Source organism: Pan troglodytes, chromosome 5 (assembly GCF_028858775.2).
Source record: "Pan troglodytes isolate AG18354 chromosome 5, NHGRI_mPanTro3-v2.0_pri, whole genome shotgun sequence".
In the NCBI taxonomy this organism is placed as follows: Eukaryota; Metazoa; Chordata; class Mammalia; order Primates; family Hominidae; genus Pan; species Pan troglodytes.
Window position 1 is genome coordinate 87,781,174 of NC_072403.2, and position 16,682 is coordinate 87,797,855.

Sequence of the window (16,682 nt, forward strand, 5' to 3'; positions counted from 1 at the left end):
GGGTGATAGAAAGACCCAGTCTCAAAAAAAAAAAAAAGATATTTCAATTCTTCTAAGTCTACACCTGCTTTTACTCTTCCAAAACTGTGTGAACAATTCATTCATTTACCAGTGAATATTGAGTTGCTTACTGTGTGCTGGGCCTTAGGGACACAGAGAGGAATAGTCCAAGTCCTGATGAAACAGAAATGAAATGATTAGATTTACCTTTTGGTAGGATTACCAGTGATATGTGTGAAGTGGCACGAGTAGAAGCAGGCAGTTGAGTTAATTACAGAAGTCCTGGTAAAAGATGATGTTCATTTGAACTAAGACGGTAGAGGAGATGCAGAGAAGGAGTTGGATTTGTGATCCCTATTGGAGGTAAAGCTGACAACATTAAGGAAGTGATATGAATTTGGAAGGAGCTCAAGGGATTGGGGATGATTTCGGGTTTGATTTGAAGGAGTGCTGTTAGTGCCTTCACTGATATAAGGAAGAGCAAGCTGGAGTGATAGACCATGGCAATAATAACATAATAATTATGTTACACCTATTAGATACATTCATGAAGAGGTGTCCAGTAGACAAGTAAACATCTGGGAACTCAGTGGAGGTTTCGGCTAGAGCAACAACTTTGAGCATCACTCATACATAAATGGTATTTAAAGCCATGGGACTAGATATGATTAGGGAAAGAGTATAGATGTATGTGTGGTAATATAAGTCTGAAGTAGTGGTTTTGATTCACTTCTATGAAGACTCTTCATCTAATTTGTCAACTTGGAATTGTACATAAACCTGATAGCGTTTGCTGGATAGGGAAAGCAACTCACTTTGTAGCCACTGCATAGATGACATCAACCAACAAGCAAGTTGCAAACATGCCAATAGTTAGCTGCTTTTGAATGAACTGTATGCCAAACGTCCTTGACTTTCATGAAACTACACCTGAGAGCATCCACATGAGGATCCACATTTGAGAATGCCACACAAAAGGAGGATTATGGCACATGAATCAGCTTTTCTTTTTAAATATAGATAAGTAGTGAAAAAATAAGTGCCTGTCAAGATGACATCTGGGATCATTTACCAGATGATCCATTGTTACATTTTAGTCTCATAGCATCCAGGCTCATTAAAACAAAATATTTTGCATGTCACGGATTGTTTTGGCTACTCTTTAGAGACAGATATGAATGTTAAATCTCAGAATGCTAAGTATGAAAGAAACCATACAGGGATAATGGAAAAATTAGGTTAGAATTCACCTTAGGCAAAAACTGTAAACAATCCAAATATTCATCAACAGAGCAATAGGTGAACAACTGTGGTACAGTCATTCATTGGACTAGTACGCACAACAAGGTTAAATGTGTTGAAAGCAAAAACAGTTTGTTGAATGAAAGAAGACAGACACAAAAGAATACATACTGTATGATGTCACTTATATGAAGTTCAGGAATAGGCAGAAACTAACAGAACAGTAGGAATGCCCATGGGAAATGGTTATTGACCAAAAGGAGTCATGAGACAACTGTTTTGTTTTAGAAACAGAGTCTTGTTCTGTCACCCAGAATGGATTGCAGCGATACAGTCATAGCTCACTGTAGCCTCAAGCAGTCCTCCTGCCTCGGCCTCTCAAAGTGTTGGCATTCTAGGCGTGAGCTACCACTCGTGACCTTGATTGGAGTGTTTCATAAATGGCTATATCCATTTGTCCATATTCATCAACTTGTATACTTAGACTTGTACATTTCACTGTATGTCAGTTTTACCTCAGTGGAAAATAAGAAAACAACAAAAATGGCATACTGAGTAGTTCCGTGAGGATGAGCTTTGGGAGCACATCAGTCCATTCTCAGAGAGTGAGGGAAAGTTTCCCAGAGATAATAATCTCTCTTTTTATCCTTTTACTTCCACAGTTGATTTATTTTTTTCAACTCTTAGCTACCTCCCCACAATAATATCTATTCCTATGACTATTTAATTTATTGTGCAAATGCAGAATACTTTAGGTAGCAAAAAGGAGTGCTGTTATAAATTACACTCAACTGGTAAAAACTATCATTGTTTGCTTCTGTTCTAGTCAGAGGGTTGTACTCTACTGCCGTCATACCTGAAGGAAGGCAGTAGTAGAGCAGGTGTACCTGAGGGTGGAACAACCTCTGCTTGGCCTCATCTAAAAGTAGATAAAGGGGGCCGGGCGCGGTGGCTCACGCCTGTAATCCCAGCACTTTGGGAGGCCGAGGCAGGCGGATCACGAGGTCAGGAGATCGAGACCATCCTGGCTAACACGGTGAAACCCCATCTCTACTAAAAATACAAAAAATTAGCTGGGTGTGGTGGCAGATGCCTGTAATCCCAGCTACTCGGGAGGCTGAGGCAGGAGAATGGCGTGATCCTGGGAGGCAGAGCTTGCAGTGAGCCAGGATTGTGCCACTGCACTCCAGCCTGGGTGAGAGAGTGAGATTCCGTATCAAAAAAAAAAAAAAGTAGATAAAGGGGGCAGAGTTCAGCAAGAGGCAAGGGAGGAGGTGGGGATTTTATGTGGCATGGGTAGATGTGTTTGTTAGTTGGGACTTACATGTGAACTTTTGAAAAAGATACATTATTTGTTTTATATATATTTCAAAACTGATTCATGTTGCTGTATTTGTTCCTTTGAAACAGGTGACAGTGGAAGTGGAAACAGGAGATCGTGGATCCTCCTTCAAAAATGGAGGATGGAAAGCCCGTTTGGGCGCCACACCCTACAGATGGATTTCAGATGGGCAATATTGTGGATATTGGCCCCGACAGCTTAACAATTGAACCCTTGAATCAGAAAGGCAAGGTGAGTTTCTCAGAAAGATGTTGAAATATGATTTCTTTCAAAAATAGGTGTTTTTTTTCACAAGAGTAAGGTCTGTCTTCTTAATGAAGTAGATATTTGGGAAAGCATATTTCTGGTAAGTGAGTCTGTTTTCTCCTGACTTCTTTGATTAAATCAGAGGTATGTGCCCTAGGGAAAAAATGGTGCCCTATGATAAAATCAGATGGAAATTTAGTGAGCCTTTCATTCTTTGTTTTTTTCACATCCCTTTGATCATCCAGGTCTTAGCCTTTCATTCTTAAGAACTAGCTGTATGATAAAATCTAAACAATAATGACATTTTAATTTCTTGTGCCACATTACTAAAGTTATTAGTGTGTCTGTGATCGACATGTCACAAAGTAAAAATATGAAAAGTGAATGTGGGGATATCAGATTTTGCTTTTTTGCCTTAGCTTCTATTATAAAGTCTTTTTTTAAAGTTTTTTGTTCACTTAAAATTATTGCTATCATTTTTGTAATAGATGCTTTAATTCTGTACACATGGTATTTATTTCTTTGCATGCTTAGACATAAACTAGACAGCATTACAAAATGAAAGTCTGAGGGAAAAGTGACTAGGAGTTGTGACTTGTTTACAGAGAAGGCATCATTGTAAATACCTGTTTCAGTCTTCATGGAGACTGATACAGTCTGTTTTTGTGGAACTTCACTCCATTCTCAGAGAGTGAGGGGAAGTTTTCCAGAGGAAATAATCTCTTTTTATTCTTTTGGTTCCACAATTGGTTTATTTTTCAACTCTTAGCTCTCTCAGCACAGTAATATCTTATTCCCATGATAGATGTCCACAATTTTTAGTTTAATGAGTATGCCTGTTAAACAGTTCTTCTGACTAAATTAAATTTTGTAGCTGTCATTTCTGTTTACTTTAGACTGAAAATGTTCATGAATAATTTATATTCTATGATACATGGCTAACTAATGCCATATGACTACCATCCTTCTGGGAACCTTAGAAAAACAAGGTGGATCTCTCATGAGGTCTTTTCACAGAGAAAACTATTCTGTTACTGTAAACAACCCAGGGACTGAAATGCATAATGTATAATGTGCCATGTTAGAGGAGGCCAGTTAAAGATACCCTCAGGACAGGAAAGACAAAGTGTTTCTGGTTTTTCCTCTTATTAGCAGGTACCTATTTGTATTTAAAATTCAGTACATGTTTAAAAAAAAAGCTCAGTTACTTTACATATTTGAAGGCTTTTGATTTTTGTTTAACATATTTTATAAGCGCAGTAAATCAGAAGACCAGAATGAAATTGAGAGTGTATTTCCTAGGTGTTTATATATAGTTGTTATGTATATTTTGTTGTATTCACAGGTGACAAAACAATTCAGTTCAATTATAGAAGAAACTTGATTTAAGGGGATACACTTTTTCATATTTTAACTATTTTAATATGCTTTACACTCTGCCTTATTAATATTATTCAGGTACATATGTAGAACCAATAAAAACTGTTTACATTAGGGAGTGATATAAATTTCATGGATCTGTAGATAATTCTGTGAACTAAAGTGTACGTTTTTTCCACAAAGATTTTTTTGAGGATTAACAAGTTCTCAGAGATTACCTTTAATCTTAATTTTCCTCCCTACTTTCTGATCAGGGTCTTAATAAACATACTGCTGTAATAACCAGACAGTTAAAAAGATCCTTAAGAGAAGCAATCTTTTGCTTAGCTCATTCATTGCCTAGAGATCATCAGCTTCGAAATAATTATTAAGGAATTAAGTACATAAAGGGGTGGACTGGTCATGCACACCTTTGTGCAGTGTGTGCGCAGTGGAAGTACAGTGGAAGTGTAGATGAGGGAGTGAGGAACATGTCTTGATAGCAATGGCTTTTCAAGGTTTTTGTTTGTGACCCATAGTAAAATACATTTCACATTGCATTAGCTATGTGTATTTATGTGTGTGAATTTATAAGAAATAAATTTTACATTTCAACAACTGTGTGTGTAGTGTTTGTGTGTGTTTACTTATAAATGAAACAGTTGATCAAAAGAAACATTCTTAGCATATGCTATGCATTTTGATAATTTCTAATAACTTTTATTCATTCAAAAATGCTGTTTTAGGCTAGCTGCAGTGGCTCATGCCTGTAATCCTAGAACTTTGGGAGTCCAAGGAGGGAGGATTGCTTGAGCTCAGGAATTTGAGACTAGCCTGGGCAACATAGTGAGACCTCATCTCTACAAAAAATTTAAAAAATTAGCTGGGTGTGGTGGTACATGCCTGTTTTAGCTACTCTGGTGGCTGAAGTGCACTTAAGCCAGCAGGTCAAGGCTGCAGTGAGCTGTGATTGTGCCACTGCACTCTAGCCTGGGTGACAGAGTGAGATCCTGTCTCAAAAAAAAAAGAAAGCTATTTTAATCCACTAAATTGGTTTCATATTCTGTATTTGCAGCAGTGGTAAGAAGCCACTCTGAAGCCTTGTAGGCTGAAGCCCTAAATTTATGGCATAGAAGGGTCTGCATTTTCTTTTCCCTGTCTGCTTTGCTGGTCTTATGTTGTGTCAACCAAGTCTCCCCTTCATACTCTTACTCTTGTGTGCCTCTTTCTCCTTCTCTTCTGCAAGTATTAAGTCCTTACCATACCCCAGGTGATGTTATGTGCTTTGTGTCATTGCTAACATTGCTCCTGCCTGGAGTGCCACTATCCATATCCGCTCTTTATTTTATTTATTTATTTTTGAGTTGGAGTTTTGCTATTGTCGCCGAGGCTGGAGTGAAGTGGCATAATCTTGGCTCACTGCAACCTCTGCCTCCCGGGTTTGGGCGATTCTCCTGCCTCAGCCTCCCGAGTAGCTGGGATTACAGGTGCCCACCACCATGTCTGGCTAATTTGTTGTATTTTTAGTAGAGATGGGGTTTCATCATGTTGGCCAGGTTTTTCTCAAACTCCTGACCTCAGGTGATCCACCTGCCTGGGGCTCCCAAAGTACAGGGACTACAGGTGTGAGCCACCGCACCTGGCCAATCTCCATATCCTTTTGCTTAGAAACTACTTATTTTTCTTTTAAGACTCTGATTGAGGTCACCTTGTTTATGAAGTTTTTCTACAGATACCCAATCTCTCCCTCCCCCCCATTCAGTAGAATTGACTGTTGACTACTTTTTCTTTGAGGAGTGGTATAAATTCTTAGCTTTCCTTTAATCTTTGTTGGAGATAATTGTTTACTTTGTCTCTCCCTCCCTACTAGACTATGTAATCTTCTCAAGTGCAGGGGCTATTTTATTCTGTCATTAGAGCTTGATGCTCTGTATTTGACTTGTGGTAGGTGTTTAATGCTGAGTGATCAAGATATGTTTTTAGCAGAAAAAAGCCTCCTTCCTCTAAGAGAAAACAATTAATGAAACATTTTAAGGAGAGAGGAAGATGGGGCTGGTGATAATTTAAGGAATAAAGAAGGAGGGAGAGAAAACACCTTTCAGGACTCCTTACTGGCCTTTTAGCCTGCTCTTCACTTTCTCATTCCAGCAACTCTTTGTCATTGGCCTCCCCTCATCCCCACTCCCCTCATCATCTAACTTCTTGGAACCTTTTTAATTTGACATGGCTCCTACCAGGCAGAGCTAAACCCTGAAGTCTGGGGAGCCCATAACCCTCTTGCCATGGCTGTGAAAGTTGGGCACATACATATATGACATTAGCAGTTATTTCTGAATGCATTTTCCTATAGAATCATTATTATAAATTGTGGCTTGTTTTATATTACCATTAATATACTTAATGCACATGATGGGTTAATTTTGCTTTTGTGGCCTGTCCTACAAACTTCTCCACATTTATAACATTAACAACATGTGTACTGGGTTCCAAGTAATTAACTTCCAGAGTTTCTATGGCATAACAATTTTCTACATTGGGTGTGACTTAGAATTGAGGTAGTCCCAGCAGTGTGGATTTTACTCTTTATAGTTGTAGCTTTACACACACACACACACACACACACACACACCCCTATAAATATTATTTTATAATAATTGAACCATTTTTCCCTGCAGTTTTCTTTGATACAATTAGAAACTTCAGCCACAAGAGTAATTGTAATTGTTTGAGAAGTACTGTATCAGCTTATAAATAACTGTGAGAATGGCATGGATTAAAATTTAATTCTCTTTGGATGTCATTTGAGATCATTTGTTCTCTCTTATGAGATGTTATCTTAATTCTGCAGTGTTACTATAGCATTTAAGTGATAAAATAAATATAAGTATTCATGGATACTTGTAATTTTACAGACGAAATATTTTTTGGTATTTTTTATATTTCTGACAGATTTTTGTACAAGAGTTTGTGTCAAATATATTTTACTGAAACAATAGCTATTAATATAACCCTCTGGTTATATCTGATTGAATGTTTTTTTTTCTGTCTTTTTTTTTTTTTGAGATGGAATTTTTTTCTGTCTTTTTTTTTTTGAGATGGAATTTCACTCTTGTCTTCCAGGGTGGAGTGCAATGGCATGATCTCGGCTCACTGCATCCTCCACCTCCTGGGTTCAAGGGATTCTCCTGCCTCAGCCTCCCCAGTAGCTGGGATTACAGGGGTGCTGCATCACGCCTGGCTAATTTTTGTATTTTTAGTAGAGACGGAGTTCTACCATGTTGGCCAGGCTAGTTTCAAACTCCTGACCTCAGATGATCCACCCACCTCGGCCTCCCAAAGTGTTGGGATTATAGGCATGAGCCACTGTGCCCGGTTACTTTTTCCTTTTTTAAAACACTGAAATTACTGTATCTACCACATTAACATTTTATTTAAAAAAATTTGTTAAATAGCATATGTATGTAAATGTAATATTAATATACCTCTTTTTTTGTCCTTCTTTAGGTGTTAGAGCCTAGGATACTTACTTACTGATTTTTATTGTTGATTTCATGTCCACAGTAATAGTAGATAATATTTTTGAGTAAAGTTATTGTTCTGTTTTGGGGTTAATGACTTGTTAAATAGTATTATCTGTATTATATTTTAATAAAGAGCATATTGTTGCCACTACTACAGTGTATGCAACCAATTAAGCCCTTCTATTGTTCTTACTATTTAAAAGCCTTGAGTTTAATGAGCATTTGTTTTGATTGTTAGACATTTTTGGCTCTCATAAACCAAGTGTTTCCTGCAGAAGAGGACAGTAAAAAAGATGTGGAAGATAACTGTAAGTACCAAGTTAAAAATTAACTCTCTGCACAGAAAAGGAAACTGTTCTTTTAAAAAAATAAATTAGTGGTTATATTACAGATACACTATGCTGGTTCAGAAACAATCTAGTCTTTTGACACGAATATTCATGTGAATGAAGGAACTCGAGTCCTCCATGTTGTCTCACATTTGCATTTTGGTGAAAGAGTCTTGAGTGTTCTTTTGGTGTTATTTGAGTTGCATAAATGTGGGGAATGGTAATTACTGTAAGGCTTGAACTAAAAGTCTCTTGTTAACAGTTTTGAAAGTTATTGAATCTTATCTAGAGTCAGGTGATTTTTATTGTAGTATATGTGGTTCAGTAATTTGGAAGTTGAGTCAGTAGGAGTCATTTAACATCACCGTTTGAAGCAAACATGCATTTAAAAAAATTCTATATAATTACTAATTGAAAAATTATTTTCAGAATGATTATATTAAAACACAGCATTAATTTGACTTATAACATCTTTGCATGTTTGATGAAAAAAGCCCTTCTCGATGGAACAGGCCAATGTTTATTCTTACATTTTTAAGATTAAGCAGTAATCATTTCATATTGGGGGCAGCAGTGTTAACAATTATGTACACTTGTCATGGATTTCATTAAAGGTGCTTGACACTAACAACTCTCCATTTAACAAAAAAAGGTAGTGTTAACAATTACGTACAGTTGTCAAGGTACCTAATACTAAAAACTCTCCATTTGAGAAGAAAAGGTAAGAGAAAGGAATAGATGTGTTATTATTGATTTTCTCTGGAATTCACATTGGAGTAAGCCTTTAAAACCCCCATATGTAGAATGGTGGCAGCATAGAATAGTGGGAGTAATGGGGAGCCATGGACTGTAACTGTAGAGTTAGGCAAGCCTAAATTCTGATTCTGACTATGTTATTAGGAGGCTGTCTGCTCGTGGGCATTTCATCTCTCTTCTGAAATTCTCATCTGTAGAATGGAAGTAATGTGTATGTTGTATGATTAGAGATGATATAAAGTGCTTTGCACAGCGTCTAATGACTCTTAATAAATGGTAGCTGTTTTTATTAGGTGCAAGAGATTGAGGAAAAAAATGTAGAATTCCCTTCCTTTCCAAAATTGCTGGAGAGTTTGTCTGATTAAATAATACATTTTTGAATAGCAATCAGAATAAAATAATAAGGAATGAGACTGTACCATATCTAAAATACGAATTTGTTCTGTTAAAACTTGCTAGGGTATGCAGAACTAGGAATCAATCCTTTTCATTTATTAATGTGTATGTCTCTAAATGTAACAAATGGTTTTGAATAGTTTTTAATCCATTTCTTAAATTAATATTTTAAAACATTCTCTCTCCATTTGCTTTGTCTTGCTATGCTTGTCTAACTTACAAATTTTTGCAACCTCAGTATTTGCTGCCTCTGGCAGGTGGTTTCCTTGGTGATGCCAGATGGCAGCAATGTTAATGTGTGGGTGTTAACTATTCTAATAAGATAGTAGCCCATCCCTACTGAAGACACTTTTCTGAAACCACATTATTAACACAACTTTGGTTGTTGAGTTTAGAATGTAGGGTTTCCAGCTGCAGTGGTTCTGTCACTTAGTACTTTCATCTGAGGCATGCCACCATACCACTGTCCTCTGCTGAATGACACACTGTAACACAAAGCTATAGTGGTAGCTTTGTGTTATACACTTGCACACACACACACATGCACACACACACAGGGTCTCACATGCATATTTCTAAAATTCTTTTCTTCTTTATATTATGGTAATGTGAAGATTAAATGATTGATGCCTGTAGAGAGTGTTCTGAAGTATGTGTTGAAGGTTCTACTGAAACAGAGGCATGTGAAGTCTTTTTTTTTTGTTTAATGGAGGAGGTAGGGACAATGATGAGGATATTTCACTCCCACCCCAATATGTGTTGTCTTTTAATAGTGCCTTAACAGTGTAGCAACACTTATTACCTACTTTTAGGTCTAAATTTTTTTTTTTTTTTGAGACAGTCTCGCTCTGTCACCCAGACTGGAGTGCAGTGGCGTGATCTCAGCTCACTGCAACTTTCGCCTCCCGGGTTCCAGCAATTCTTCTGCTTCAGCCTTCTGAGTAGCTGTGACTACACGTGTGCACCACCATGTCCAGCTAATTTTTGTATTTTTAGTAGAGATGGGGTTCACTATGTTGGCCAGGTTGGTCTCAAACTCCTGACCTCAGATGATCTGCCTGCCTTGGGCTCCTAAAGTGCTGGGATTATAGGCGTGAGCCACTGCACCGAGCTATAGCTCTGAGTTTTCTATGTGAAGGGTTTTATATGTAGAAATTAGTATGTTAATTTTGCTGTTTGACTGTTGGTTATTGTCACAAGAATAGGAAAATCGGGCGTGTGAAGTCAGTAATTAAAAGGAAAATAATTGCATTTTTCCATGCTGATTTTGAGCTACTATGACTTTCATGGCACATAATGTTCTTCGTGAATTATTGTCTATTAGATGTTGATAATAATAGAGTATAAAATTGGAAAGAAACCAGGCGCAGTGGCCCACTCCTGTAATCCCAGCACTTTGGGAAGCTGAGGTGGGTGGATCACCTGAGGTCAGGACTTTGAGACCAGCCTGGCCAACATGGTGAAACCCTGTCTCTACTAAAAGTACAAAAATTAGTTGAGCATGGTGGTGGGCGCCAGTAATCCCAACTACTCGGGAGGCCGAGGCAGGAGACTCCCTTGAACCCAGGAGGTGGAGATTGCAGTGAGCCGAGATCACGCTGTTGCACTACAGCCTGGGTGACAAGAGTGAAGCTCCGTCTCTAAATAATAAATAAATAAAATTGGAAAGAATTCTAAAAGTTGCCTCAGTCTTTTTTTCACTAATGGAATGACTTCTACAACAACATATATTTAGAATTGATTGACTTCTGTGTTGAAGTTGTTTGTGGGTTCCTTTTTTCTTTTAGTGAGCCAGAGCTGTAATGATTAAGCAGGATCTTAAATGCTCAGATAACTCTCTAGTCATATATCTAAATTTAATAATGAAGTCATACCTAATCTTCATTAGAAACTTTTGTATATGTTTTATATTTATTTATTAAAACAGTGTTTATAAAGAAACTAATTGTTTATTCAAATATTTTGTTATATGTCTTATGTTAAATTGTTTCAAAATTTTAATATTCTTTTGGGTATAGTTAAATCTGTTAATAATTAGGCATAAAAGGTAAACAGTTTACATAAAGAGTTGCATGTAAATAGCCAAGCCAAGTAATCCTAGGACTGACTACTAGGAAAGGACAGGAGGAAGGAATTATTTGGTAGAGCAGGAAGTTATTTGTGAGGCCCTTGTGGACATACCTAGGTCATACCTTTAGGGAGATGTAGGCAGTTGGGACTTAGCATTTCACATTCTGGCAAGACAGGGTTGCAAATATTTTCCTCTCCCTCTCTCTTTTTCTGTGTCTTCTTGAAAATGGAATGGCCTGTGTGGCATGATTTCAGAGGAATACCCTCCTGTCCAAATTCTTATTGTCATCAGCAGATACTTCATCAGTTAGGGATTTATTTGGTTTAGTAACCCACATCCCTGAAAAGGTAGGTGGTGAGTGTGGAAGGAGTAAAGATAGGAGAGCAAGTAGTAATTCCCATGTCTGTGTAGGCTTATATGATTAGCGTTCACAGGGGAAGCGTACTGTAGGATTACGAGTTTTTACTTAGAGGAAGCAGTGACAACATCATGCAACCAGGTATTTCAGAGGAAAGTGAGAGAGATGGGGAGTGGTTCAACAGAGTGCTTTGGGTAAAGAAAGAGGAACACGTAGACCAGGCTCCAGGGGACAAGGATGGAAGATTAGGGATATAGAAAGGTAGGTGACCTCATACCCAAACCAGATATATTAATACCTCTGCTGCCTAACCCTCTCTATATCCTTCCTTAATTAAAAGGAAAGCTGCCATTCAGCTGTTAGGAGCCTCCACCCACTTCTTACTCTCTTTTATTCTGCCCTAAGTGGCACTAGAAAGCAGTGAGGTGACTGAGGCAGGAGAATTGCTTGAACCCAGGAGGTGGAGGTTACAGTGAGCTGAGATCGTGCCACTGCACTCCAGCCTTGGCAACAGAGTGAGATTTTGTCTCAAAAAAAGGAAAAAAAAAGCAGTGAGGTGAAAGTGAACTGGCTGCATTAAATGAGTATAGATGGATGGGCAGTCTGTGGAGGTAGTTATGGCAAGAGGCTCTTGTTTGACACCATTGGTTAGGTGTTGAATAGTATGTTAGACATACATGCAGTGTAGGCACATGAGCAATTTCAGTGAGGTATCAAACAAATGAATCAGGCAGCATCTTGCCCCCAAGGATCTGATTTAGTAGACAAAACCAGATATGTAAAATTATCATAATAACACTGGCAGTGTGTGGTAAGAACCATAAAGAAATTGCAAAGAAGATAGTAGTTGTAGTGGTGGTGGTGAGAATGGGTAAGTGTCATTTGTAGGGTAACCTTTGTACTGACCTTAAAGAGTAGGTAGGTTTTTGACACCTAGAAATGTAGAGGATATTCTACATGGAAGCCAATAGATGAATGATACCTGCATTTAATAAATAGTTCAGTCTGTCTATAAGTTAGTATTAAGGTGAATTGTGGAAAATTATATGAAAAGGTCATGAATGTAGGTTTATTAAGAGCTCTGATCAGACATGAATTTGGATGTTGATAGAGACCCAGTGATGATTTTATGGGGAGAGAGATTTGATGAGGGCTCTACTTTAGTTAATGTGCTGAGAAGCCTGGATTAGAGAGGAGAGAGACTGAGGCAAAAGGTAAATAAGAGGCTACCATGATCACAAAAGAGGTAATGAGAACTAAACTGGTATTGGAGCAGTAGAAATGGAAAGAAAGGAGATAGGTTGAGAGATTCAGATTATGCTTTGAGTACCTGCCATGAGCTGGCACTGTGCTGTACTTTCTTACATGGCATAAAGATTTGGAAACTGGTTTAGAATAAGGAGGGAGAGAGAAGATGATTTTAGTGTTGACTAAGGTTTACAATTTCAGTGACAGAGAAAATGGTGGTGCTAATAACAGAAACAAGGTGGTTGAGAAGAGGAGTGGTTTTTGTCTACTCTAGCAAGGCATAGAAATGGAGCTCAGGAGATTGAAGGACTTGGAGAATAGATTGGGAGTCAGTTCTGACACTTCAGTAGAGCAGATGTCACACAAACAAGATTTATCTGTTCAAACTCTCCCATTAATTAGCTTCATATTCTCAGTTAAGACATACATAATTTCTCTAGGAGTGTTCATTATGTCAGTTGTGAAGGACTCCCTGAATGATTTGATGGTCTGTTCCCATTCTAAAATTTTATCTTTTGTGTTTTATCTGTGAAATTCTGAGTATCAGATTGGATTGGTGTCATCACTTTGTTGTGTCAGAAGTATATTAAAATCAGAGCTATCTATTGTAGTACTTTTTTCCCTTTTGAATTGTGCTTTTAAATCAACCTTCATTAACGAGTACTCACTAGGTTTACTCTTTTAGTTGAAAATTGATTACTTAAAAATATCACTGTAACACACATGTAAACTGAATCTCTTTTAAATCAGCTTCTAGGGTTTACATCAGCCAGGGTTTTAAAAAAGATGGAGTTAAATGTAACCTAACAATTGATTTTTAGGATGAGTCAAAGTGATTCAGATTAAGATAGTATTGCTTTATTTTATTTGTTTTCTTCAATTCTCTAATGACATATAAATTTTATGTCTTAGGTTCACTAATGTATTTAAATGAAGCCACACTGCTCCATAATATCAAAGTTCGATATAGTAAAGACAGAATTTATGTAAGTATTTTACCTGTAGTGTAAGTTTTTGTGGAGATAATTATTTCATGTGGTACTCTTTGATTTTGTCACGCTTGAAATTTTCTAACAGAAAATCATGCTTGATCTGAGCCTCTTGAATAGAGTGTGAGCTTAGTGAGGACAAAGATTTTTTTCTAATTTACAACTCGAACTCCGGGAGTTAAAGCATGCCTGGTACACAGAAAGCACTTAATCAGTATTTGTGGGATGAAATAATGAATTCAGAGTGTCGTTTAATATCTTTTGGACTTAAAAATGTCCAGTTTGAGTATTTTTAAAAGCACTGTAATGGTTTTTGGTTTTGATTTTTGACTTCTGGTATGTCTGTAGATATGTTTGATTCACTTTCCACATTGTTTGGAAGACAATGTAAGGCAGCCTATAAGGAATGTATATTGAAATTAAAAATTTGAATGAGGAAAAAAATGTAAATTAGAATAGGAGGTAGTATCTGAGGAAATACTAAGAACACAGGAATGCTGACCATAGAGCCTAAATAGTTGCTGAATTTCATTAGACCGTAGGTACTCTACCTTGAAAGTCCAGAATATTCAAAAATGAAAGAAAATGCTTTCAGTGTAAATAGTCAAGATTTACACCAAATCATTCAGATGGATACTTAACCTAGTATGTTTTAATTATAATTATTCTTTGGGCATGCATGAGACTTTATTCCAATATCACCTAACTGTGTAGTCCTTTGGTGACTGGAGATAAATTACCCCACTGTAGTTCTCCTGTTATAAAGATGGGGCTCTTCATTATTTTTGAACGAAGAAAACACATGGCTTCTTTGACACTTACTAGATCAAATGACAGTCTTAATCTATTATATCACTATCAATTTGCCTAATTGTACTTACTTAATTCTGACTAAATTACATTTAGTCTCTGCCATCTGTCCAAGTAGTGACAGCTGGGAGATAGAACTTATTTATTCTATTCCAAAAGAGTATACTTGCCATCTTCTAGTTATATGTAGTTTTAAGACTTTACTTTTCTCCCTGATTTTTTTCAAAATCAACTAAATAAAGAACATATTTAAGTTTAAATGTGGCTATTCTTGATTAGAAATATATTTAGAGGCAAAATTTACTCAATCAGCTGACTCATGTTGAGTATCTAATATGTGCTAAATTCCAAAATTAAAAGCAAGCTTAAGTTACTCATTAAACATTTAACCCATAAATGTTCTAGGCAATGGTTAACATATATTGTTTGGAAGAAATCTGGGACCAAATGGTCACCACAGAGCTAAATCAATCCTTGGCATTCAGTGATAGGGATGGGCCCAGAAGGTGCTACGAGCTGTATTAAACTCCTTAGTAGCAGGGTGAATACAGTAGGTAAGGAATACAAATGACTAAAACTTAGCTGTAGGAGATTTCATAAGTAGAATCAACAGGAGAAGGCTGAATGAGATAGAGCTAGAGACTCAGATTTCTGTCTGTGGTGACTTGGTGGTGATGCCATGTCCCTGAGGAAGCACATGGAAGGATAATATTTTTTTTGAGGCAGAGGTAGGTGGGAAGAGATAATCTTGAGTTTGGATATGCTGAACGTGAGGTGCGTATGGGTTGGTAAGATACAAATATTTATTAAGAATTGGAGAAATATGGGTCCCTATAAAGATCAGGGAATACTCAGGGAATATTTAGGACTGATTTGGGAGTCTTAGTTATATAGATAATTGAAATTTTTTGTATTTTATTTTTTCTATGAGCTTTGTTTATCTTTAAATGAAAATAGTAATTGGAATATTTTATGTTTATGCTTTTCGTATTTAGACATATGTCGCCAACATTCTGATTGCAGTGAATCCATACTTTGACATACCTAAAATATATTCTTCAGAAGCAATAAAGTCATATCAAGGAAAATCTCTTGGGACAAGACCACCTCATGTCTTTGCAATTGGTAAGTGATTTTAAATGTATTTTAATTCTTGTCTTTCTTTATATTGTACAAATTTACTCAATTTTTCTTTTGGATTAATAAAAGATACCATAAATTGAATATATATTTTGGAGAAACTGTATACCTCTTGGATATATCAACATTGTTAGGAGCAAGTATTTTACACAGGGTGAGGAAGAATACTTTTATAGTCAACTAATGGGGCAGGCATACCATACATCATTATCTGTGTTAAATGCCTGTGTCCTCTAAGGGATGTCTGCCCAGGTGAAAGCAGGATGTAGTAAAAGCTGACCTAATGGTACTTTTAGACTCTTTAATACCATCAGCTCCATCTTAAAATTGTCCTCCTTCACAATTTTGAGGTTCTGGCCTTCATCTCTTACCCAGCTCATCCCTTATGAGTGTGTTACTTGGGCTAGATTTCAGCTGTAAGAGAAGACTTCTGGGCATCATCTTGCATCAGGGGTTTATAAAATTAAAGGATTAAAAGTAGTATATGCTTCATACCACTGGAGAATCTATGTGGGAAGACAGTAGTGTCTCTTTGCCTTTCTCAGCCTCTTTTATTTTGAAGTCCTCCAGCTCTGAGTCATAGAGATGGGAGGTTTTAGATCAGAATGAGCAATTACCCCTCTTTCCACCAAATGCGGAGGTGTTGGCTAACCCTTTGCATTCAGACATAAAGCAGCTAAATGACATGTATTGGAACTAGTTCGTAGTGCATCCTGTTTCTCTTTGGGCTTTCCCTTCATGCTTGTGTTTTGGCCTAACCAGAGTTCACTTCCAGATTTGGTTGACCTGTGTGCTGTCTGCTACTAGGTAGAGTGAATATGGCTGACATAATTACTCTACCAGGGCAGCAGCAGATTTACTTTTGGCTTGAAGAA

At 37.1% G+C, this 16,682-nt stretch overlaps 1 protein-coding gene across 9 annotated transcripts in view; it reads left to right on the forward strand.

The window, feature by feature from the left end:
• Nucleotides 1-16,682, forward strand: part of MYO6 (myosin VI) — a 167,467-nt gene that overhangs the window by 65,936 nt on the left and 84,849 nt on the right. For all 9 annotated transcript variants that reach the window (XM_009451571.5, XM_009451573.5, XM_001144940.8 and 6 more), the window contains exons 2-5: nucleotides 2,653-2,815; nucleotides 7,949-8,018; nucleotides 13,781-13,854; nucleotides 15,663-15,792. In XM_009451571.5, coding sequence (XP_009449846.1) covers nucleotides 2,699-2,815; nucleotides 7,949-8,018; nucleotides 13,781-13,854; nucleotides 15,663-15,792 — 391 coding nt within the window. In that variant the 5' untranslated portion in view covers nucleotides 2,653-2,698. The remainder of the gene's footprint in view (nucleotides 1-2,652; nucleotides 2,816-7,948; nucleotides 8,019-13,780; nucleotides 13,855-15,662; nucleotides 15,793-16,682) is intronic.